The following is a 26,385-nucleotide window of genomic DNA, read 5'->3' on the forward strand; positions in this document are numbered from 1 at the left end:
CTTTATGGAAGTAGGAGCCTGCCTGAATTCTTGGGCTGATACATCGTCTGAAAAGATCCTGTTTTAAATGATTTCACAGGGCTCTGAATTCCACTGATGTAGAATTAAAAACGTGATGGTGTGGTCAAAGTCAACTTGGCTTGTGGAAGATGAGTTGTGGTTATTTTACAGGTTATCTGCATATTAATTTTGAGTTGTATTTGTGCTGTCTCACAATATTTAAATAGTCTTTCAGCTTCTGAGTGGGAGCTATCTTGACAGAATAAATATGTAAAATCTAAAGGAAGTAAATGAACACAATCTTTCCGGTGATAATTTAAAATGATAAAACAAGCAGCATGTAAATCAAATAATCTGTTTTAATAATCAAACCATTTAAGTCCTTTTCCATATTACTAATATTCCCCTTGTGTTATCATTGTTTAACAACTCAGTACAGTTGGCATTTAGAAATTCACTCCTTTTGCAATGAATGATGAATGCATAAATAACAGCACTCCTCCTGCTCAAATGTTTTTCCATTGAAAGAATGTGAAGTGCTTACAACTGTTGTGCAAATTCATTTGCTTATCTTGCCTATCCTACCCTGGACTTCCATATCCACAAGGATATTTGAAGAGTTCCCTGTATTGTTCCTTCTGTTCTTCCCTTTTTGAAGTTGTCTTTTCAGTGAGAGGGAAAAAGATCCCGATACTGAATCTGCTGGGTCGGTCACACTCATAACTTCAACTGAAAGCACTACACTTGGTTGTAGTAAAAAAACCCCTCTTCATTTCTAAACCAAACTTTCTGTAAAATATTAGTTACTCTGTAACTGGAAGAAGAAACCTTGTGTATTTACTAGGCCTTTTTGGCACTGATACATGCACTTAATCTCGTTTCTATAAGGCTTGAGGGTTTGTTTTCCAGGGCACCTGCTGCTCGATTCTTGTTAACAGGGGAGAGGCTGAGAGATGGTGAAGAGGGGATTTCACTGCAGTTCTGGTTCAGATTGCCATTAAGTGACACAAAGCTTTTCCAACAGGAAGCAGAAAATACAAGAAAAAAAGTCCCACAACAAACCTGACCCAAATCTATGACCGAAGAGTGGGAAGCTTTTCCTGACTAGACATGCTTTCAAGGAAGCATGAGGAAAAGTCCTTTCTTTCAACCTGAATAGTTAATGGACACATTGTGTTGAAACGTATATGCTTTGTGATTTGCAAACTTAGTTTTCCCCTCCATTGCTTATAGCTCTTTCTTCACGTTACCTGGCTGAAGTTGTTGGTATCTGTCCCACAGGGAATGGTATCAGTGATAATCTGGACTTGGGGTGGCTGAGATCACGGCTGTCCGTCATTGTCCCTTCAGCAGACGTGGCAGAAGGGAATCTTTGGCAAAGGAGCTGGATGGGCAGCTGTAGGTGGAATATCTTCATCTGCTGCTTTGAGACTCAGCAGTTTGTCTGCCGAAGCCCTTAGTTGGTAATCTAATGTGCTGCTTTCGAGCCAAACCCACAAGAGCTGTGTTAAGTCACAATATGCTGTAAAACACATAAATGCCTAAAGAAGTCTGCCTGGTTTCATGGCCAGAAAACAGTCCTGTTTAAGGACTACATGCTCAATATGTGTGTTTAGGTGAGATGGTGCAGATCACTGTAACAACTCTAAAAGAAACCCTGATTATGCAGAAACATAAGCCATATCTGTGCATTATTTGCATACTTTGCATTATTATTTTTGCATGATTTGCATGGCCTGTATTAGTGTAAATAAGGCATCTAATTTTGTTTTAGATCTAATGTTACCAAAGGCTGAAGCAAACCTTTTGGAGTGCTTGCAGATGGTGTACTGTATCTTAATACTGCAAGATGATTCTTGGGGTCTTTGAGCCCTGTATCAAAACAATGCTGTATTCAGGAGACTCCAGCAGCATTCACAGATCAGCATGGGACACGAGCTTAACAAATGCAGAATATTCCTTTACAGCAGAACAATGAAGCATCTGAACATCAGCATTTCATGGCCAGCTGACTGCAAAAGGAGCCTCTGAGCATCTACAAAGAAAATCTGTGCAATATTGTGATTGTACCTTGGCACCTAGGCTTGTGGAATAAATAGAGGTGTAGTTAGACATCAGTACAAATTTCTGTTAATTGTGCAGTGTATACAGAAGATTGGGAAGGTGGTATAGTATACCATATATATGTAAGAAAGAGATGGCTTAGAAAATAAGGGTGAAAGTCATCATCAGTACAGTCGCTGATGTGGCTTCAGGTTATGTTTCTTTATACAAGGATGCTGCTGTATCAGGGTCATCAGCAGTGACTTGAATGTTTTTTGTTTCCTGAAGTTACTGGAGAAGTTAGAAGGAAGTAACAGGGTGTTGGTCATGTCTTTGTTTTTCTGCATGTTTTTTGATCTTTCTGCTGGGTTGCAGGATTTTATAGTTTCTTCAGCATCGCTTGAAAGGAAGGTTGTTATTCAGAAGTATAAGCTAGTCCTCACCTGGACACTGTTCAGACAAACCTACCATTGCAGAATTCATGCACCACTGAACCAGGGCGATGAAATCAGATGGTACCTTCTGCATGATGCAAATCTGTCCAACTGCCACTCATTAGTCTGGTTTTGCCTTTTGTGCTGCAGTTTTATCTGCTGATATATTTGAAGGTAGCGGACCCTTTAACACAGTGGTGTATAATCTGATGAACAAAGCTGAATTACCAAAATTGAAGGCTGAGATAATAATGGGTGGCAGGTTACAGTTAATATGGATATAGGATTTGGATAGAGGAGGTGGCGAATGAAGGTAAAGCATCTTTTTTTAAGTATCTGAATGCTGTAATGTCAGAGTGGAAGAAACATAATGGATCATGAAGTCAGTTGCTGTTCAGTACAGGAAGCCAAATCTTCTAAACGCATCCATAAAATAAATTCAGCAATATCCGGCAGGGCTCACTAGTCCTTGCAGCTTCTACTGAAAGCTCTTCCAGGACTCCTCCCTTGACAGCTAGCTTTCAGTTTCAAGCCTGTGTTGGCCAGGGTAAGTCCATTCCCATTTTTCTTTTGTATGGGCCTGTGTAGTTTTTTGTCTAATTAGTTCTTCTGGCTACCTGACAAGATCATATTCATCTACTGATGTATTTGTAGAGTGATTACTTCCATTTTTTGCTCCTCCTCAGTAGTTCTAGGAGTCTTACACATTTAAGTTAGTTCTCTTACATGACAAGCTCTAGGCTCTTCTGTACACGTGCTCCCGTTGACTTCACGCGTGATGGGAGCAGATAGAAGAACCAACCTGACTTTTGAGCTTTCTTTTTCTTCTTAATATCCTTTAATAGATTATATGCTTTTATTTGACAGATTTAAAAGTTAGAGATTACGGGGAGATGGCAGTCTTTTGTTTGTTGCTATCCCAAGCCTACTCTTTCCTGGTTAGATATAGGATCTTAGGATAATTCAGCCTCAGGAGGTCATTCAGGGCAGCCTCCTGCTCATAGCAGAGTAGTATGATTACTGCATTAGGACTTTACAGTGTTCCAGTCATTCACATGGAAGATAGGACTGTGTTTTACTGCTCTACCCAGAGAAATTGGGAGCAAGCTTCTTTCCTCTACCTGTGCTCAATAGCAACTTTCTCACGTGTGGATTGGAATAAAACCACAAAGCATCATGTTGTCCCTGGAAGCTTTTCAAAGAACTTCCTTTTGTCTCATTATCTATTTCAAGTGTGCTTGCGCCTTCTGCTATGCTTCTAGAAATGTAAAAAGAGTACACAGTGCTTCCCTGCTGTCGGAGAGACAGCTCAGTCTGTCTGACGCAAATAGAAATGAAAGTTCAGTGACTCCTATGTTTAGTGGTTTGGCATTTTTTCAGTGCAAGGTTAGTACTTTAACTTCATGTTTAAGAAGAGGGTTTTTAATGTTACTCCCCCTACATTTCACGGTTTTAGCCTTTATGCAGCATTCATTAGGGCTAGCTTACCATCCGTTTTCCATTTTCCTTTCCCCCTGACCTTACCTAGTTGGTTTGCAAAGCTGCATGGATGAATCAAGGGTCAGCTGTGTTGGAGCTGAATCAGCCTTGTCAAATTACAGTCAGTTTGCTTCAATGTTGGTTTGTGAGGAAGATGTGGCACCAGTCACTCATAGTTTACTATTTTCTTTTGAAAAAAATTACATCATTACAAAGGACTCTTCTAACCTTATTTCCAAAGCAGATGAATGAAGTATTCCTCACCCTGCCCTTTCTGCTCCCTCTGTACAGGAAAGGAGTGGTGCAGAACGCGCTCTGAATGGCATTTCCTATTTTGTTAAACTGGCAACATCTGAAAACTGAATCCATGCAGGACAACTGCAAGCAAAAATTTCACCTGCACGTTAAATGAACTTAAATTCCAGTTTTTCTGGCCCTCGGGATGGATCAAAATGTTATAGACATGCATATTCAGAATCGTGACAGACTTGGATTGTTTTCCTAGTACAGGGAGGTAATACTGACTGGACAGTTTTTTGGTCTGTTTTTCCAAGTGCAGCAAGAATATTTTAGCTATCATTCTGCCAACGCAAATCCTGTTTATCTGACTTCTCTTGTGATGAGGATGATTTGCTATAATACAGTTTATGAGCAATTTACTGAAAGACTTGAAAGTCATTCTTCCCTGCTGTTTGACAGCTGAGTTTATTTCGAAATTTACCTAAAATAAAGTCTATAAGTAGCACTGAATTCTCAGTAGAGAGACCTGGTATCACATATAAAAGGCACAATTGTCTTGACTCACACAGTGTGAAGTGTGCTTAAGCAGTCATCTTACTTCCCAAAGCAGGAGAAGAATAGTTGTTTCTTTGTGTCAGTACAGCTGGCTATACATTCTTGCATTTAAAAGCAGGTAAATGCAATTTCCCTGCCAGAAGTCTACTTAAATTCCCCCCCTTAGTGAACATATCCTAAAGGCCCATCCTTGACTATCCATGTACATCTATCTCTTCATGAACATGAGTTTTAATTAGATGTCTTCATGCATGTTTGCAATGAGAATGGACTCAAAGCCTGCAGTGATGGATTTTTAATGTATATATTTGGTGGTAAAAAATAACTAAGACCTAGGACCCCCTTTGGGGGAATAACCCAAATCACCCAGAGTGTTTGCAATGGGAGAAGGAATTGTCCCTCTTCTGTATGCCAGCGAGGTGTACAGCTGCTAGATCATTCTTCCTCCCATGCACAAAGGAAGAAGGAAGAAAAAGCAGTATGCTCATACTAAATATTTCAGTTTGTGCTTTGGAGTTAATGAGTAAGTTGGAAATAGATAATAGTTTGAAACAATCAGCTTTTATTCTTTTAACCTTCACTGGTACTAGGTTAGCTGTTGACTATCTAGCACAGGCTGATGCATCTGTAGCACTCCTGTATCTGTCCTGAATTATTTGCTTTTGCTTTTTTTATTAACAATTCCTTTGCTTTAAGCCACTGCTGTACAGTTAAACTGAAAGTCCATCTTCAGTTAATGACTGTGTTGTGACTTCTTGTGAAGATGTTCTGTTTCTGGAGCATCCCTGTAGCATCGGGACACCAAGGACCTTTACTGAGCACCTGCTAATGTGGGAAAGCTTTAGCATGTCTGCATGTATGTAATGCAGAATATGATGTCAATCTGTGATCCGTGGGAAGAAAGGAGTAGTTCCAGGTGAGAGGAGGTCTTTTCCCAGGGGAAAATGATCCATAATACCAATAGCTACACTTTAGCTCTCTTAAAGTAACAGAAAATGAGACGACTGGTGACTTGACATGATTTTTCCAGCAGTTGCTCTGCTCCTCAGATATTAGACAGATGGAGAGAAAGACTGGCAAAATGTGTTTCTGAGGAGCCGTTTCACACCCCAGCGAAGCCCAGCCTGTGATCTCACTGCAAACTGATCCCCGGGTAGCTGGCATAGGTTATCTCAGAAAGTATGCTGAATTCTAGAAATAGCAATAAGCCTGCAGAGTGCTGCCTGGTGTCTGATCCTGACAAGTTTCTGTTTATCTTTCGGTACAGAGGAGTTACCATGTAAATGATTAATTAGGAATTCCCTTTATAATTTGAATTGCAGCATTTGGAGTGGCGATTGCATGGTATGGTGCCTTTGTTTAATGGTCTGCGTTCTGCAGATGTTGTTTTGGAGTATGGGTTCCAAGTCTTGCCAACTAACTCTTTTCTTTATTTGTACTGAGTGCATTTGAAGTTGCATCATTTCCTCGGTAAGAACAGTTTTATTTTTGACTGGAGTGTTTGTCAGGTGGGAGAAATCCTAAATGTGAGTGCTCTCTGGTGGCGAAGATTTCTGCTTGAGTTTTCTGATTTCTGCAGGGTATTTTCCAATGGCAATTGGATGTGAACATAGGACGTCTGTACTTGAGGATATGGTTTTTTCCAACAACCTTCCCTAAAAATAAAAACTACAAAACAAAGAAAGAGCCTTTTTCTTGCCTCGGCGGTCTTCTTTCCTAGATAACAGTTTCTGTCCCTTTAAATGATTTATAGTCTGTGACTTACTGGTTTATATTTTCTCATTATCAATCGAGGTTTTAACAAGGTAATAAAAACTAGTATAAAAACTTCTCATGAAAGAGCTGATGTTCCTCATCAAAAAAACACACAAGGATTAAATACTGTGAGTTTCTTTTTGGCTGCTGAGCTAGTGCAAAATTCAGAAAACACAGAAATTATTCAAATAGAATCATTACAGGGAAATCTTTTCTCAAAGTTGCAGCACAAGATGATGTGATTTTCACGATACATACAAAACAAGGTTTGACTCTGGGAGTGCTGACACCCAGGAGCAGGTACAGGGGTTCCTTTTATCAAGTGCGCTGTAAAACTGGATTTTTGTTATTAAAAGCAATCTGCGTGTTATATGCTCAGTGCTAAAATGATTATGCCGTCCTTCATGTTGATGAGCTTTCCTGTGATGGAGTGCAATGCCCCAATTGATGAGCCTTTCCAAAAACACCAGATAGCTTCGTCGTCTGGTTTTGTAACCTTGCCTTGCAGAAGAATAGCGAATTTAACACAGCTTGTACCTCCCAGTTTGGACTGCCATCATTGGTTGTTTTCTTAAGTTTTCATGAGTTCTTCCTGGGCAAGGAAAACCACGAATCTCACACCAAAGCAATGCAGCTAGGAAAACAGCCACTGCTGTTCTTGGCCTGCTGCTGTGCAGAGCTGCACTGTGTGATGAAAAGAGGCTTTATCAGCAAGGAGGGGCAAGGAGCGATGGCTCCTTTTAGGAACATCTAAGCACAGCTCTGGAATTTTAACTCCAGTGCTAAGAAGTGAAGAAAAAAAAAAAAAAAAAGAACAGAGAGATAAAGGGGGATGTCGTTTGTTCCTAAACTCTGTATCCCTAAAGCCAAGCTTGAGAGATGCCCGTTTGTCAAGCCTGGAGGTGGATCCTTCTCCCTCATCTCCATCTGCCTTTTGCCACAGAGATTAAAGACCCAACTCGTCGGAGTTTAGTAAAACCTTTTAAAACTTGACTTCTAGGCCAAATGTGAGATCTGTCGTCTAAGCCCAGAGCTGTTGGGGAGCAAGCTGGTGGTATGTCAAACTGCTGTGGTATGTGTTGGTGTCACAGCTGTAACGGCTCCAAAGCTGAGCCGTGCCCTAGTCAAGGGGGCTCCCCTGGAGAGGTGAGCTCTGACCGGCCGGCGGTCGGCCAGGCTGGCAGAGGCAAATCTGTAGGTTCTGCTTACGAGGCAGTTGGGGACGCTGAACTGTCAAGGGAGGAAACTTAAACTGTGCTCTGCGACCAAAAGTTTACATAATTCATTACTTAAGGAAGAGGTCAAAGTATTGGGTACTGTGATGGTGACTTGGCATGATACTTCAGTAGGGATGTCTTTTTTTTTTTTCCCTTCTCAGCAGCTAAAACAAACCCCTCAGCCTCTCTGTGCTAACCATGAACCTTCTGGCCATGCATCTGGCAGTACAGTGGGGCTTAAAACCTCATCCAGAAACTGCTGTATCTTTATTTTTATCATTAATAGTGCCTTAAGCAGTGCTTATGTGCCTGCTGTGTAGTGACTTTAGGCGAGCGGTCAATATGTTCTCCATCGGGCAACTTGCTTTCTTTGGATGGCCCATCTCCAAAAAGATGGGAAGGATTCTGCTGATTTTGATGTCCTTGTAATGGTTTCCCTTACATATGTATGTCCCAGCGTGACTTGATCTCCTTAGTAGAAACAGTGTTGTGTGTGTTTGGTTTTTGTTAAGCTCTCCTATGTATATGTAGAGTCCCACATGTGCTCCTGAAAGGGCAGAAGACGAGCAGCCTGGTATCTGATCTCTTTGCACCCACGTGTGTCTTCTGCCTGTTTGGTATCTTTCAAATACCGCAATTCCCAGCTGTTTTGTGCTTCCAGGAATTAAAATTAGGGATGGGAAATGATAAGGACTGAGCACGTGAGGCTTCCTGTGTTACCTAAGTCTGTCTTAAGAATGAGGCCGTGATCCTGTATTTCTTACCAGGCTTGCGTGCTAGTTGCTTAGTGTTGTTGCCTGTGCATTACCCATCATTTTTGTTGCGAGTTAGCTGCTGAGCTGTGGCTGGTATTGCTAATTATAAAGGCCTTTTCTAAAACATTTTTGGTAGCTCTCAAACAGCATATATCTCTAAAATATAAAATATCTTTGCGTTTTAAGTGCAGTAATGTTTTGGGAGATGCTTATCAGGACTACCTTCAGCTAAAACTGAGTGCATGAACAAAAAGACATTTTGCAATTTTTGTGCCTTTTCAGTGAAGTATTTCTGGAGGAAGCTGCAATTAGAGGCAAAATCACTTTTAGAAAGTAGAATGCTGGTTGCTAGATTGTATTTCTTGAGTTTTATTACACCTGCTAAAAACTAACACTGCCAAGATGCTGCAGAAAATTCTCAAATGAACAATAGAAAATGTCAAGCCTGTCACCACATGGGGGTGGTAATAAATTCAATAAAGTAATGCTAGAATTTGTGCTGGAGTCTATCAAGGATTAGGAAGGCCCTTGTAGTCTATAGAGGTGTTGTGGTGCCATCTAATGTTGTAAGATTTAAATACAGGGTGCAGACAGGTATTTAATGGTAGAAATGCTATAGTTTGCATGTTGATCTCTAAATCTGCTGTCATCCTTTCTCCTCCTGAAAAGCAAATGCAGTATGAATTCTTCAGCTGTTAATCTGAAATTCCTTCTGTGCTCTTCTGCTAGATAAATTTCAATAAAATGTGAATTTCTTTGGAAATATCTTTTAACTTAAACAAACATCAAGTTATTTTCTGTCTTGTTTGCAGAAAAAATACTAAGGACCAGGTGGGGTTTAGGAAAGGTGTAGTTTAGGGTTGTTTCACACATTTTTAAAAAGCTTTCACTTCTGGTTTAGCAGCAGTGATGATGCCAAAGTGCCTTCTAGCGAAAAGGGTGGAGTGGAAGCTAATCGGGAGAGCTGAAAGGCTGTAATTTGCTTCTTGGCTTGTATCTTTGTTTACTTTCTTGCAAATGTGATTAGACCTCTAAGTGAGTGGCTTCAAAACTTCTGCTCTGGCCTGAGCTGGGTTATGGACAACTGTAGAATGTGGAAAAAGAATTTGCCTTTAAATCCCCTTTGTGAAGCAGATTATATAAACTCATCACAGACTCGTGTTTACTTATTGTCAATGTAGAAACAGTAAATTATATTAACTTAAATCTTGCTAAAGAATTTCATAGAAACATTTGTTTCTGGCAGCATGTTAATGGTAATAGAAGTACCTGAATATGCAGAAAGCCAGCTTGATTGTGTCAGCAAAGCAGAAGTTTGCTATACTCAGAAATATATTCGGTATTTGTACCTCAGTAATCTGATCAGTCATGCATTGGTAAGTGAAATAGCAGTAGACGTTTCCTTTGTAGCTGGTAAGATTCAAAGCTAGCCCTAGTTCTTAGTCCTTGTAACATCAGGTCTCTACATAATATGCTAACATGCCATCCAGGCCACACTGGTCAGATAATGTCTGTAGTCAATGTTTTATTGTAATGTTTCGGTACGGTCATGGACTGAAGAGCTCACCTGATGAAATGGGCAACTTGCTTGGAAGACATATTCTGAATCTCTATGTCTGACTAATCCCTTTCTCCCTTTTGTCTCATCCTGGGTAGGTTTGAAAAAGGACGGATTTATACGTTTATTGGGGAGGTGGTCGTTTCCATGAATCCTTACAAAAACTTGAACATCTACGGGCGTGACATGATTGAGCAGTACAAAGGAAGGGAATTGTATGAGAGGCCTCCTCACCTCTTTGCAATTGCTGATGCTGCTTACAAAGCAATGAAGAGGCGATCAAAAGACACCTGTATTGTAATATCAGGTAAGCTGAAAGAGCTTTTCATTATGATGAACGCTTGATCTTTGTGAAATTCTAGGCAGAGAAAGGAGAATGAATTGGCTAATGACAGCGTTTTATAAAAGAAAACTTCATCAATCTTAAACCTGTTTATTTGCATTTGAATCCGTATGTGGAGACCTTACAATTATTTTGTATCAAATTCAAGAGCCGGTGTCAGTCATTAGCTTAATCTGTGCATGCAAAGTGATAACTAGAACATCAGTCCTCTGCTTGCTCTGTCTGTGTGAATGGAGATCAGAGAACAGGGTTCCTGTCTGTCTTTAGAGAACTGCTGATTTTTGTCCCTTAGATGACTGGCCAATGTTTTGTTCTCTGTTTCGATGGCCAGACTCATTGCTTGTCGTGGCTCTAACAGTGGGAGCAGTGCTTGTACCATGAACGGTCACTATCTGGATCCTGGCACTTCGTTTCCTTGATGTTCCCGTGCTTTAGCAGCCCTGAAAAGCGAGAGACCCGAGATGGTGTGCTGAACAGTAGCCTCTTGTATTGCAGTTCCCGGCACTGCTGCTAGCCAAGCCTCTGCATGCCAGTCTTTCTCCTCTAACAATATTCCTTTTGATCCTCTGTGTGCCAGGCCTTTTACCGACCTGTGAAATCTTACATCATAACTGCTTCTAAGTCAGCATAGCAGCAACAACCAAGGCAGGGTTATGGCTATATTTAGAAAACGTTCAAAGTGCATGCAAATAAGATTGCTTTAAAAAAAAACAGTAACAAAACCCCCAAATGCTATTGGGGTAGAATTAAGATATACTGTTCAGTGATTTGCTTTGCTTTTTTGGATCTGTTTTGTCACCTTTGTATCTATGCCCTCAGGTGAAAGCGGGGCTGGGAAAACTGAGGCCAGTAAATATATTATGCAGTACATAGCAGCCATTACTAACCCCAGTCAGAGGGCTGAGGTGGAAAGGTAAGGGCTTTGCAGAAAAATAAGTGAAACTGTTTTATTTATGGATCTCTTTCTGTGGACTGTGTAGTGCCATGTTATTAGATGGTCTTTTGTACTAATTACAAGCTGATTTTTACAGCATTTACTTAACTTCTTCAGATACTACTCTTACTCTGGGAATTTTGTATTACTGATTGCTAAAATCATATAGAAAAGTTTATTTTGAAAGTTCAAACTTCCAAAATAAAAACAGTATCTAGAAATCATTTTTCCTGTGGCAAATTGCCTGAAATATGTGCCTGTTAGAATAGCATGTTGAGCGCAGGGAGCATATTCCATGACCTTGCAGGCTTGCATGCTTCTGAATTGCAAAATGTGCCTGTCAGTCCTAGAGTAAAAGGTTTTAAGCAAAGAATGTGGCTTTCTGCTGAAACAGACTTAATACCTATCCTGACAGAAATTCTGAAAATTACTTGCAAAAAAGTTCAAGAAATTGGTTTCAAAACTTATATTTGTAAAGGAACTGATTATTTGGTGCTATTTTCAGTGGAGGCATCTGGCCTTTGATTTGCATTAGCTTGGCTCTAAGGAACATTGACAAAAGCTCCCAGCTGATTTCCCATGGGATTGATAATGCCATATACGTCTGCCCAAATATGTCATCAAAGAGCACCTCTGCTGTTATTAAATTCTTCTCGAGAAATGACTGCAAAAAAAAATTCTATGGTTTGAATATGGACTTGTAGCGTTCGCTACATATCAAGGTGCCACGCTTAGATCACTGGTCGGCCCGGACCAGGGAAAGAGACAGATAACACACACAGTGTGAGCGCCAACTTCCGCCTTTTATTGCGCAGTTAATTCCTTTTATACTAACAAGGGGAGGTGGGGTTACAGGTACATCACAAGGCTGCGACTAACCCTCTAACTTTCCGTGACATTGCGAGATCTTCCGAACGCCAACCCCTACATGGACTTACCCTGTTCTCTTTTCCATTTATCTGTACTATAGAGTGAAGAACATACTGCTGAAATCCAACTGTGTGTTAGAGGCCTTTGGCAATGCCAAAACAAACCGTAATGACAATTCCAGCAGGTTTGGAAAATATATGGATATCAACTTTGATTTTAAAGGAGACCCGATAGGTGGGCATATCAATAATTACTTACTAGAAAAGGTAAGCCACAATCACTTTTAGAGTTAGAGGCTTTTGTGCAGTTACTTTTGTAATATGCGCTTTGCTGTTAGAAAGTTTCCCTTTCGAACGTGGTATGTCAACAAATGACATGAGGCCATAAAATCTCATTAAATCTAGGGCTTAATTTTTCTTCAAGAGTTATTATAATTAACTGAAATGCTGCTGAAATACTGGCAGTGCCCTGTTACTTTAACACCACTGCTTTCAGAGCTTACCACATAAGGGACTACTATTACCCAAAAGCTTATGTGCATATAGGTGTATGTACTTTGTATCCAGAATAAAAGCTGAGATTAATTTAATGTCTGCAAAACTCCTTCTTTATAAGTTCCCGCATTGAGATCTCACTGGTGAATAAAAGGAGAAGATACTAGGTCTGTAAGTAGCAATGGTATGCTTGAGAAGTGTTATTCTGGAATAATGCCACAACCTTGTGTGATCTTTTAGTAATTTTGTTTTTATATATTCCAAGTGATCCTGAGCATAATTCTTTTTTCATGTCATTAAGTGGTGGCTGAAAACATGGGTATATGTAAAATTCTGCAGAGAAACTGGGAGTAATCTATTAACAGTTCTCGTTATGTGTGAGACACACGTCTGGCTTTAATTTATATGTTTGACCACATCTGCTAACATGCTTTTTTGTTTGTTTTTTACTTTTCCCTTTATTTCCCTGAAGTCTATTTTCAGAATAAACACTTTATTTTAAAAAACAAAACAACAAACCCAAACATTTAACATGGGATACTTTAATGCAAAAAAGGGGTGGGGCTGCAGCTGCAGTGACTTAAATCCTGATCATTTATTTCATATTCTTGACTTCTACCAAGTTAAATTTGTTTCCATTTTGAAAGCAGTTAAGGTTCTGGTCCAAACAGAAGCAGTTAACAGGCAGTGACTTTGCACTGCAGCACGAACACATGCTTCGTCACTCTCTGTAGTTCAAACTTGTAGCATAAAATAAGGTTATGTTGCTTGTTGACTGAATTTCTGCTGCATGTAACTTTTTTTTTGTGCTGTTTTACACTGATTTGGAATGAGTGCTGTGAAGATGGAGCTATCGCTTGCTCCCTAAAACAACCCCCTGTGTTAGAGCAGAGCATTCACTTGGATGGTGGCTGGGTGCTGTTGGTCAGCCTGTCCTGGGGTTGTGGAAGTGATTACCATAAGACCCTAGCTATGTCCTATGGAGCATTAGTTTGTAGTCAGAGTCCTGTTTTTCATTTCCAGCAATTAAATAACTCTTAAACTAAAATGGCATTTTATTTGACTCTTCCATGAAAACAATTCTGTAGTTCCACGTGGGATTCCTGGTTGGAAGTAAGACATTGCAGCTGTTAACGCAAACTGGTCTTTTTGATTATAGACTTCAAACTCCATGGTCGTGCCTGGCTAATGGTGTTCATAACAGACTTATTATAAGAAAAGATAAGATTAGTTTGGAGGTGTCCTAGCAGTGGTGAACCAATGCATCCGTGTCTAAGGGGAGGTGCTGGGGAAGCAGGCTGTCTACAACCAGAAATACCTGGTTTTGTATTTTGTTTCCCTACAGTCTCGTGTGATTGTGCAACAGCCGGGAGAACGGAGCTTTCATTCTTTTTACCAGGTTCGTATTCGTTTGCTGAAACAAATGACTTTTCTCAAGTTTCCCAGACACGATAGGCAAAATATTTAAAGCTTTCACCCTCTTGTGTGTTTTGCAAAGGGTTCCCTTGTTGTTGCATCCCGGGTGATCTTAGGCTCTTTAGTTCTTTGAAGAGGCCTGGTCTAGGGAAGGAGCATGGGAAGATTTATTTTTTTCTATCCTCCATTCCCATATTAACACATTAGTAAACTTAAAAGGAGGCTAACTAAACAAATATGGCAGAATATTGGACTTTGACTCACTGTTTTATTTGTAATAAGTAATCCCTCTAAGTTCTCTCGAGGCCTTTAGTCCATATGGAAGTAATTTTATGACACCAAGTTGACTTTCTTTTTTTTGGGGGGTGGTTCTTTTTAATGTCTTCCATATTGTATGCTGGTTCCTTGTGTGTCCTTTGGGGGAAATGGTCAGCCTATTAGTATAACCTTTATTCTCAGTTTTGTAGTGAGGGAAACATAGGTTTATTTATTTTTTTCCCACTTACTCAGTACTCTCATGATGGCATGTTAGCACCTTTCTCATGAATGTGTCATTTCCATATTGGAAAGTCTCTGTGTAGAGAAGGTAAATGTGCTTGTCAAGACACAGCTGTGGCATGTCATGTAAACATGTCTGGTCTGTGAAGAGGTTCAGGCTTGTTTTCTAAACAGTTGTGTCACTCAAAAGGACAGTCATTTAGGCAACGTCTTTCTGGTGGTCAGAGCCTGACAATGATGCAGACTCTGTATTTTGCACGTTGTGCTTGTAACTCCAGATATTGTAGCTGATTATTCTGTAGCAGTTAGTTAATGTTTTTATGATTTTGCTTGTCAAGCAGGTGAATAAGAAACAGGAAAAGGAAGGATTTTATTTTTTTCATTCACCATTTCTTAAAATACTCTTTGTACAGCTCCTCCAGGGTGGTTCTGACCAAATGCTACGTTCTCTACATCTTCAGAAGGATGCATCTGCATACAACTATATCTGTCCTGGAGCACAGCTAAAGGTGAGGGTGCTGTCAGTGAGTTAGAGGTAACTTGTCTTAAAATTGTAAATGCCTCTTGAAATACCTAAAGTACTGCTGAGCTAGCAGAAGCTGAGACCAAAATTTATGGGATGAATATGGAAAGGTGACATCAATGTGCTATTTTTAATGGAGCTTCTGGCCCTAGAAGACAAAGCATATGTGTACTTGTGCATACTACATTTGTGTCTGCTTATAAAAAGCAGTAAAATATAGTAGGAGAGACATCACCTTTGTTAATAAATGCAGGTGTAGATATTTGGCCCATTACCAGTGACAGACTTTCATGCTTCATAATGGGTAACTTAAGCTGCTTTCTGGACCAAAAAGGTCAAAAGGACTATAAGGACTCATTTTTTTTTACAGTAGGACCATTTAAGTTACTGAAGCATTCATTCTTGATATCTGACTTACCCTCACGGGGGCCTCTGAGCAGGAAAGAAGGGAATGAACCCATAAAGTTTTTAGGACAACAAGATCCTGAACACTTTAAATGTGTCTGGAGTTGTCCCTAGTGTTGTTGCTCTGAAGCAGGGGCCAGACAAAAGGCTCCTTGATTTCCTAATTGCTTTCTTGAGATGCTTTTTGGCAAACAAACCCACAGACCTTCTCAGATGCTTTTATCAGTTTCTCTGGAAATCTGCAGTGAAAACAAACCCAGATGATTGGGAGGGGAGTGAGGCAGAGGCTCATCTTGAGAAAGATGATGACCAGATTTTTACTGCTGGTGCTCTGCAGCTTTTACTCAGAGGGTCTGTGACTGCACTACTTGTAACTGTTGTTCTGATTTTTTTATGAATCACTTCTACTCTTTCACAATAAATTCCACTGGGAAAGTGCTAACTATTTATTCATGCTGTGATGCACTTCTGTATCTCATTGCTGCTAGTATACATGTGTGTCCAATGTGGGATTCAGTGTATAAGCATACGGTATGGCATTAGAATAAGTTGAGAAATCTCATGACAGTGTCTTGCATCTGAAAAATAACAAAGTACATATCTATTTCCCATGGACTTGCAAAATCTTTGCTTTCTCACAGTTGACTTGCATTAAGCCTCTCATGTGGCAAACATCTCTTTCCCCTCAGTGTTCCATCAATGATGGTGCAGAGTTCAAAGCAGTAGCTGATGCCATGAAAGTGATAGGCTTCAAGCAAGAGGAAATTCAGACTGTCTACAAAATTGTAGCAGCCATTCTTCACTTGGTAAGCTCTCTGCCCAGAGGTATGAGTAGGCTCTTCTTCAGGAGGGGTCAAGCAGTTTACTTGTACTTCCAGCAGCTCTAACTTTCTTGCTGCAGAAGCAGTTGGAAGATCTGTTGGGTAGAAAAATGTTTACAACTTCCAGTGGTGAGTGAATCTCCTTGATGAAATAGGACACTGCAGTAATAATGGAAGATCACATTTATTCCTGCATACTCCAGATCCCCAAACAGACATACCACTAAGTACTAGGAGCTGTTAAATGTTCTGAAAAGGAATTGTTTGGGTTTGGCAGTGAGCGGGTAGGGAGCTCTCACGTCGCTATCCTTCTGTCCCCTTTTGCCCTCATGGTCCCCATCACCACTGTGGTTTTGCTGGGAAGACGGTAGTTCACTTTGTGGTGGAGGCTTGAGCACAGCCAGAGACAGGAGACCTCTTAATTCTCTGTATTCTGATGTTAAGGAAATCCTTTCTTCACCTGTATTCTCCTGCGACCCACAGAGCCTTCTTCCCTGCGCAGTGTCCCTGTAGCTCAGCTCTTAGGTTTTCTTGAGGAGAGAGACACTGCAGGTGGGCAGGAGGAGGGTGGCAAAGAAAACTGCAGCTTTTCCAGTTCTTTCTCCTCCTTGGGATAGTTGTGCCACAGTGCTGGGGAAGGAATGAAGGCAGAGCAGAGTCAGGCCTTGCAGGCAGGATGGGAGGCCACCCACTCCTGCAGACAATGCAGTGGTATCGCTTCTTCATTCTGGCACTGCAGGTATTCAGTAACAAATCTGTTGTGGTAGTGTGCTGTCAGTCCAGTCCTATTAGCCATGCTGACTTGTCAGCTTCACCAGAATATTCACATTACCTTTGTGGGCAATAGCATTACAATAAGAACGGCAGCCTAGTGCTTCTGCAGTGAAGGTGAAACACTACATCCAGCGTTTGTATGCTTAACGTAATTTCCCATCTGATCAGACTCTGAATCTTGAGACAGTGTTTGTTTAAACATCTGGAAGTGTTTGATGTAATTTTTTTCCACAAGCTGAGCTGAACACTGAGCAGGAATGCTTTTCTTTGAGTCAGGCTTTGCTGCTTCCACTGATGTTGGAGCTTTGTGGGTACATGGATATGCAAGGCCTACCCTTCTAATGTGTTAGGAGATTTACTGACTTGAATAGCAGGTGGAATATGGGTGAACTTGGGGTGTACTGATTCATATTAATAAAAGACAGATTGAGAAATCAAGTTTCTTGCTACCTATTACAGGGGAACTTGAAGTTTTCTGTGGATGGTGATACACCTGTAATAGAAAATGGCAAGGTTGTGTCGATCATTGCAGACTTGCTGTCAACAAAATCTGACATGGTGGAGAAGGCTCTTTTGTTTCGAACTGTAGCTACAGGTCGGGATGTCATTGACAAACAACATACTGAACAAGAAGCCACCTATGGCAGAGATGCCTTTGCAAAAGTGAGTTTAAATTTCCTTTCTCTGCACCTAATTTTGTATGTGACAGTAACTCGGATGCATTTCTTTTGCCTTTTGGTTGAGTTGTACTTGGTGCAGCAAAGAATGGTGATACCTGAGGAAGGCATTCAGTATTAAATTGCCTTCATAATTGCACATTTTTCAATGCTCAGGTCCCAGCAGGATTCCTCGGTGGATCAATAAGTATAGTGCTTGCTGAGACATGGAAAGTCTGTACTTCATGCAGATTTATTTCTGAATGTATGCGCTCCTGTGTTTTATAGGGGGTTTGCAGAGCAGCACTCTCCCTACCCTTTCTTGGCTATGACACAGCATGCACCACAACCAGCGGTGCTTGCAGCACATGAAAGAGGGGAGGGAGCTGCAAGCCTGGCTTGCTGGCAGCTGCAAAAGGAATACATTGTACAGGGCTGAATATTTAGCGAAATACAATTCTTGACTTCATTTAGCAGTTAAATTCAAAGATTAGAGCATGGAGCTGTAACATGTAGAACTCACGCTGGAAACCCAAAGTTCTATCTTTTTTTTTGGAAAGGTAGATACTGATGACAGAAGGGAGTGATAATTGTCCTTCCTTTGCTAAGAAATGAAATGATAAGGGAAGAACAAATGAGGCTATGAAGATCCTTGATTATTTACTTGACTTTTTTTCCTAAGATTATATGTTTGCACAGCTTTGCAGTACATTTTGAACATCTAGACTTCGAAGATACCTATGCCTAAAGAACATTTTATTTTTGAAAAGTGAACAGGAATATTTTACTGCCATTGTATTTGGTTGTTAGGTTTCTATACCTGACCTCTCACTTGCTCTTCAATATTGTTAAATAATTCTCAGGTATGGAAGTTATTAGGCAGCTGAAAAGCAGACTGGAATCAAATTAGGGGAACCACTGTACCTAGTGACCTCACTAGGATTTAGAAGTCATGTAAATGAGTTTTGGAAGAAAGAAAAAAAATACTTTCATAGAATATTTTCTTCACGTCAGTAGCTGTTCACTTTCAGCAGAATGTCATCTGCAGCTTTTGTGTAGTTAGGGCAGCATCCTGAATTAAGCTTTGTAGCACCACGTGTTGCATTTACCAGAAAGAACTGAGACAGATGCAGGCAAAATTCCTCAGTATTTGTTTCTTGGCAGGCTATATACGAGCGCCTCTTTTGTTGGATTGTGACACACATCAATGATGTGATTGAAGTGAAGAACTATGACACTACAATACATGGGAAAAACACAGTCATTGGCGTCCTGGATATCTATGGCTTTGAAATATTTGACAATAACAGGTGAGCCACGTTGTTAAAGCACAGTGCTTTGCCTTCTCCTTTCCCAGAAAACTGATCACCTTTTTTCTTATGTTTTTGCAGTTTTGAGCAATTTTGCATTAATTACTGCAATGAAAAGCTACAGCAGCTCTTTATTCAGCTGGTTCTAAAGCAAGAGCAGGAAGAGTACCAGCGAGAGGGAATTCCCTGGAAGCATGTGAGTGATTTGGCAGGGGAGGGAGAGGTCGGCTTGAGGTCAGTGTACCAGCATAAGTCCCAGATCTAAAGTTGCTCCACATGTACACTGCTGTCGAAGTCGATAGGACATCTGTGTCCGTGCCAGCTGTACTGTCAGACTTGCTGTCTGGAAATCAGGCTGTGGAAGAAGCTAACCAGTTACCTCACAACATTTCTTTATTTGCCGTGGTGTGGGAAAATAAGTGACTCCAGTCTGAGTTAAAACATATTGTGGCATCTCTGTGATGCCACACACATCACTGTGTGTTTCTGTTCTGAGTGCTTATGTGTTTTGTCTAGCTCTAGGTATTAAAGTGTAAAAATCTTGAGTTCTTCTGTTCAAGTTCCTTTCATAATGCCAAGGACAAGATGCACAGTTTTCACTGTGGTGACTGTGCACAGTTGAAATTTAAAAGACATTTTAAAGTGCATTCTGTAGCAGTTCATTTTTAGCAGCGGTCTCAAGATTAATGTGAGGTGTTTGAAAAATTGCCTTCTCTGCTGTTTAGTGGTAGAAGAGTAGCCTGCTTAACTTTGACTTGGTGATGTGCATATTGAAAGCTGATTGCTCCTCCTTTGAACGGTGGGCTCCATCCTCTCTGTCAGACACATGGTACTATTCATCAGTGGCCAACACTGGTATGCTCCTTTTTCACTAGCCAAAGTCACAAATATACCCGTTCTTTGTTTTTTACAGATCGATTACTTCAACAATCAGGTCATCGTCGACCTGGTAGAGCAGCAGCACAAAGGGATCATTGCCATTCTGGACGATGCCTGCATGAATGTTGGAAAAGTTACAGATGAGATGTTCCTTGAGGCTCTTAATAACAAGCTAGGGAAGCATGCTCATTTCTCCAGCAGAAAGGTAACGTACTCTTCCGTACCCTCAAAACTTGCTTCCTTTCCTGTGTGATACCTTTTCTATTTTTTGGGGCATAATGGAATGAGGAAATAGACTCGAAGGGTGGCTGAGGTTGGAATCGTCACCATTGAGTATGAAATGAAATGCCTGGCAGCATCATCAGCAGCTCCGAAGTACGGAACAGGCCGTCCGGTGTGCGTTTAGGTCACGCCTCGGGCAGCCCTGTACCCGGCAGAGGGAGCTAAAGTATGTCCAATGTGAGATCAGTTTTATTCCAGGCATAAAAGAAGCTGAGATCGTGCCTTGACATATCATGATGTCATCTGTAACCAATCGATGTGCAGTTTCAACCCACGTGACATTCTTCCCAGGCTGCTCTAATACATAGTGACAGTGAAATTATTCACACTTCTGCTTTATTACAGCGCTGTGATTTTTTTTTTTTTTCATCGTCATTGGCTACAAAACATATTCATCTCAGATTGTACCTATGATCATCCAGGCCCCTCGACTTGCTTTGTTTTTGGTACAATGTACGAATTAAAAGGCTTTATTTATTCCTCACTTGGCAGCATATTGAAAACATGGTCACCAGCCTGATTAATTTGAGAATCTTTCACACTGAGTAATCAGATAAGGGCCTTTAATTTATTGATGTCTCTCTACTGAGAAATGTCGTTTGAAATACATCGTTCAGAATGCTGGTTCCCCCCTTCTCCCTCCCACCCCAGTACAATATTTTATGTAGGTCAGAAATACAAAATTAGCATGGTTGTATAAGATATGTGCTAAAGGCTGCCTCCAGGGAGGCTGAATATAAACAATAGATCTGGATGTGGCTTGTTTGGGTAGAGGCTAGGATGAAAAGAAAATAACCACTTTTTCCTCCCAGGTGTGACTTTCCTTAAGTGCCCTTTAGCTGCAGCACACCTGACATCTCCTCTGCCACATGCATCCTAGCTGAGGGAGGGGGAAAGGGGAATCTTGCTTTCCACCTTAACCTAGATTTTACGTGCTTAAGCAGCAGATGCACAGCATGTTCTGAGTAAACTCACCTGAAAACAAGTATTTTCATGGAGCTAGTCTGCATTTCTACATTTTAATGCAAATTGATTCCTTTAGTAGTACTAATGATTGTGAATAGCGAAGCCTGGGGGGATGGAGTCTTAAATCCTCTGCAGTGGGGTGGTGTGGGAAGTGGTCCAGTTTCTGGAGCTTTCTAGTCAATAGATGTAAGCTGGTAGAGAAAGGAGTTCAGTTTCTGTTCTGTCCTTGGTCCCATGTCTGCTAAGGTGGCATGGTTCCATCATGAAGAGAGCAGGTAGTACTTTGATACAGTGAGGAAGAGGACTGAATTTCATAAAGTATATGGGAGGCTATGAAATGAAGATTAAAAAAAAAAAAAGATCTGTTTGAGTCCTTACCTTCAGGAGTCCCTTCGCAGCATAGGAAACATTAAAAGAAAATACTGCCAGTTGCAGCATTCCTCAGTAGGGGGTGGCATTGTCAGAAAACTGTTTGCACAGACTAAGAGGGAAACAAGGAATACTGGCATAAATAATGTTTATGGAGGGTATGATGTATCTTCCTGGCTTGCTAATTTCGAATTTAAATCAATATAGCCTTGAAAAAATTGGCCCATAAAACTCTCAGCATCATAATTATTTTTCCCCCTCTCGTGTCTTTGCAGATGTCCTTTACCAGTATCTAAGATATCTTCCTCAGTCCCATCTAGAACTGCTGTAGGAAACCTGAGTTTTCTAAGCCAACCTCTTCTAGCTTGAATTAAAACAAAGGACTTGATTTCATTTCATAATTTGCTTTTGTAGACTGCAGTAGTTCTGTCCAGATCCTATAAAGTTCAGTGTAGATTGAAGCTGTTCCTCAAGAGTTAAAGTACGTATGCTGATATGTTATGGGAACAGCTCCCATCTTTCAGCCTGAGTTAATGCTTCACTGCTCCCCTGTAGAGTGTGTTGGACACTAGCTCCATGTGGATAAGCTCTAAGGGGCTGCTGTGCCCTAAATAGTAGTGTCCTAGTTTGTGTACTGCATGTCTGATCTGCTGCTGTCTGCTTGGTTGTCCTGGTGAAAGCCAAACAAACCAGGAAAAGTACTGGCAAATACTTCCACTATGAGTATTTGTGGCAAAATTTTATGTTCCTAGAGCATGGGTCATCCTTCTCTGAATTGTGTAATGCTAATCTAGATCTGTACAAATGCTAACTATTCTGATAGTACTTCTCAACATCACAGGTTCATTTTTTCAGCCTCTTTAAGTTCTGATTTTTTTCAGTTGATCTTATACTTTTAAAGGATCAAGTGTAGAGATAGTGTATGAATTCCTAAATCTTCAAATAGCAGTAAGTTCTCATTAGTGTCAATCTCAACAAGCTGATTGTGAAAGCATTGTATAGGAGAAGGTCCATTCTAGTCCACCTGATGTAGTATCTTCCAAGACACTAGGCAATAGTGAAGGTCTAAGTGACAGAAGAATATGGGACAAATGCATAATGATAATTTGATATGCTCCCAGTCTCCAGTGATCTGCAGTCCAGGAACCTTCTGAGTCAGGGCTGGTGTCCTTAATAGTTTGGGTTGTGTTGGTTTTTTGTTTTTGTTTTGTTTTGGGTTTTGGGTTTTTTTTTTTATTTGACAAAGAATTCTACAGCTTAGGTACTCACGTGAAGAGCTCCTTCCTTCCCTTTTTCCTTCCTTCTCCCTTTTCCCTTGTAGGTTACATCTGTTGCCTCCTAGTTCTTGAACAGCAAAACACAGTTCTCTGTGTCTTCCGATACATCATCTCCATGTCGTTTGCCATGGTCTCCTGATGTTTCTTTCTTAACCTGAAGAGGCTTAGTTCATTTGGCCCTTCCTCCTGTAGCAGTCAGTCAGTACTATTGATCGTTTTTGCCCTTCATCAAGCCGCTTCCAGTTCTCCTGTGTCCTTTTTGAGACAGAGGGTAGTTAAGATACTTGCTGAGTTGGGAATGGACAGTTTGGGGCCCATCATTTACCATGAACTTTGGCATTTCTCTGTGTGTATCACTGTATTTATGTTGAATTTCATTTGCTCTTCTTTGCCATTCCTTTAGCCTCTCATGTCTTCCTGCAGTTCTTTGCAGCTAGCCATTGTCTTTACTTCCCTGAATAATTAAGTACCATCAACAAGCCTAATCACCTTCCTATTACCCTCGGGTTATGCATCATTTCAGATGATGTTAACAGTGGAGACCACAGTGCAGGCCCCCGCAGGACTCCTGTTTCCCATCTTTCCAACAGTTATCTGTGTGAGGACCCTTTCTCTTATCTTTCATAGCAGCTTAAATTCTTTGAGTTGTTAGTGAGGAACCTTGTGAAAAGGCTCACAGAAATCCAAGCAGACTATCAACTACATCAATACACTTGCTGTTCTTTTTTAGTATTTTCAACTGATTTGCCCAGTAGACAAGAAGTTCACAGAGAGAAACATTCCTTAAAAAACCTAGCATTCTGTTAAACCACCTTCCAATCTCTCCAGTACTGGATGAGTTTTAAGCGAGAAGCTTGTGCAGCCAGCTGTGTCCTGTCTGGTAGCAACAGTTGCTTCATTTCATTATGTTTTTGCTTGTCTTATACCTCTTCTATTGACGTGTAGGTTTGAGATGCATGTTTTGGGTGGTTGAAAAAAAGGCATTACATCCTCCATAGCTCCTTGCTGGTGAACACAGCTGTAAAAAGAAAAATTACTTTGTTTTCCTGATATGGCCTCATTTCTTCATTTTCTCTTGTGTTCCTTCTACACCTTGGTCATCTATCAGCTCTGCAGACCCTGGTGTGCATCCTGCTCCTGTTGTGCTGGACTACTTGTACCTTTGTAACCTTCTGTGTACCTTGTTACTCAAACTTTATGGTTTCCTCCATGTGATTTTTTTTTTTTGTAATTATTTTAACTATTTTATTTTATTTTTTTACATCTGTCAGTTTGAGCTAATCTATTTTCTACTCTTGGACACAGGCAAACTTTTTTGGAGGATATCTTCCTGCTTCTAATAATCTCTCCTGCCCTGCAGTTTAACCATGCTAATTTCCTCTCTTATTTTCCCAAGACTTTTGGTGGATAGTAGATACTTGCTCATAGCCCTCGGTGTTTTTAAATGGTGTCCATGCTTCTTGCAAAGACTTAATTCATCTACCTGCCCCTTTTGGCTCATTTTTATCTTGTTCGCCTTTTTTAATTAAGCTGAGCCTGATGGATTTTTTGGCTTCTGTTACTCCTGAAGAGATGAGTGTATTATGGTCACTGCTACTGAATGGCTGCCATGTAGGCACTTGACATCGTTGTAGTAAAGGAACGTGATGGGAAGTCTGAGCTGAGAGCAGAGGGTTGGAGCTGTGACCACCCTGGGTGGATCTTAGATGATCCAGAGTGACTTGGGACAGAACAAGCATTGCTATCGTAACTGTCCTATTTTGATTGCTTCATTTCTTTGCTGAGGAGTGATACTGCAATGGAAAAAAATATACAGGAAGACTTAAAGTAATGAATTAACTTCTAGGTGCAATGTTTCTCTAAGTGCACAAATGTTCTTTTTGCATAATGGTGTTTCTGAGATAGCATCAATTTTTTTAATAAAAATATAGGCTCTTGCAACTTGATTTTGTACAAATATGTTCTTATAATGCATCCATGAAAAAATATTACAAAGCAGTGTTATAACTGGATTTCACATCTACACATGCATATATAAAATGGAATAACTGTAGTTTCCATTTTTATTTCCAATGCATATTGTTCTTCTATGAAACTTGAAAATCCACGGGTGAGTTTTAATGTATGTGAATTTATTTTAGCTTTGTGCAACTGACAAGACGCTGGAGTTTGACAGAGACTTTCGAATCAAGCACTATGCTGGAGATGTGATGTAAGTTTCTTTCAGAAATAAAGTTGCACCTTCTATTTTTGTCTTTTAGCTAGCTTTGAAGTGGTACAATATTCTAATTTAATGCTGCTTCTGGTATGAACCAGAATAGCTGTCATACAGAATTACAGAGTGCAGCAGTTGCTTATCAATTAAATCTTATGCTGGTTACTTGCTATACAGAATATCATTTTGTACTTGGAATTGAAACAAAAGGAGAATATGGGGAGGGAGGATGAGAGAAGAGCAGTGCTTTAGGAAAAAAAAGGATGGGGGTCAAAAAAAAAGCCAGCACAGTTTATGCAAGAAAACTATACTGAGCTAATAAAATCTGGTTTAGACATCTGTTTAGTATGATTATATAACTCTCTGGCTTTAAATTCTCAAATCAGTTTGAGCAGACTCAAAATACAGGGTAGTGTTAAACTGCAATAAGTATCAGTGCTAGGAGCCTTCCCTGTTCAGGTTGAAAAGCTTTCTGTACCCGAAGCCTACAAAAATGGCTACAGTATGTGACAGTAATATGAAGGAAGATTAAGTAGAAGTGAAAGATGCCCATATGTTAGAAACTGTTCCCTGGGAAAGCTGTTGTCTGGAATATCGGTGGAGTGATTTAATGGTTTAGGATTTGTGTTAACTCCCCATGCCAGCAGAATCTAAAGGGAGTTAATGAGGAAATAATTTAGGATTTATTTTACCTTGGGATTAAATTTACCTTTAATTTATAAGGGTAACCAGCGGGATCATACTGGAGCCCATTCAGCGCAGCTAGATTTTGTTCTGCAGTCTTTGCTGAGTGATTGCAGATAGACATCCCTTATTTCAAAGCATTTTGCCAAGGAGGAGAAAATACGAGGTGCCATATTAGTGGTTGAACCTTCTGCACTGCCAGTGGCTGAAAAATTTTGTAAAAGAAAACTGAAATGTGGAAATATTTGCAGATAATACTTGAGCCTAGTTGTGTTATGTAGAGCAGTACGATTTGAGGGTGGCTCCGTGCAGGGATTTGAACGTTGTTGGGCTCTGGATCCCAGTGCCTGCAGTTCAGGTGCAGGCTTCGCTGGGGGGTATCTGAAGCTCCAGAAGAACTGAGTGGGAGTCACTGAATGGGGAGATTTTGGACCTTTTCTTTGAGGACGGAGCGCTGTCTGTCTTGAGTCTTGGAGAAGAGATGAAACTCTGAAACGATAGTCTTTCAGGGTGGTATTTCTGTGGGAACAGAGGAAGGAAAGAGTCCAAAATGTATGTGTGTGTTGATTTCCAAGAGAGTTCCCTAGTCACTGGTTATAGGCCGCTCTTGATTTCAGGCACTCACCCACTAGA

At 40.5% G+C, this 26,385-nt stretch overlaps 1 protein-coding gene across 1 annotated transcript in view; it reads left to right on the forward strand.

The window, feature by feature from the left end:
• Positions 1–26,385, forward strand: part of MYO1D (myosin ID) — a 161,987-nt gene that overhangs the window by 26,893 nt on the left and 108,709 nt on the right. The window contains exons 2-12 of the mRNA XM_075036200.1: positions 10,135–10,343; positions 11,199–11,292; positions 12,284–12,449; positions 14,023–14,076; positions 15,005–15,100; positions 16,209–16,325; positions 17,574–17,777; positions 18,935–19,080; positions 19,162–19,276; positions 19,994–20,164; positions 24,995–25,065. Of these exons, the coding sequence (XP_074892301.1) occupies positions 10,135–10,343; positions 11,199–11,292; positions 12,284–12,449; positions 14,023–14,076; positions 15,005–15,100; positions 16,209–16,325; positions 17,574–17,777; positions 18,935–19,080; positions 19,162–19,276; positions 19,994–20,164; positions 24,995–25,065 (1,443 nt within the window). The remainder of the gene's footprint in view (positions 1–10,134; positions 10,344–11,198; positions 11,293–12,283; positions 12,450–14,022; positions 14,077–15,004; positions 15,101–16,208; positions 16,326–17,573; positions 17,778–18,934; positions 19,081–19,161; positions 19,277–19,993; positions 20,165–24,994; positions 25,066–26,385) is intronic.

The sequence above is a fragment of the Buteo buteo genome, chromosome 9 (genome assembly GCF_964188355.1).
Source record: "Buteo buteo chromosome 9, bButBut1.hap1.1, whole genome shotgun sequence".
Lineage (NCBI taxonomy): Eukaryota > Metazoa > Chordata > Aves > Accipitriformes > Accipitridae > Buteo > Buteo buteo.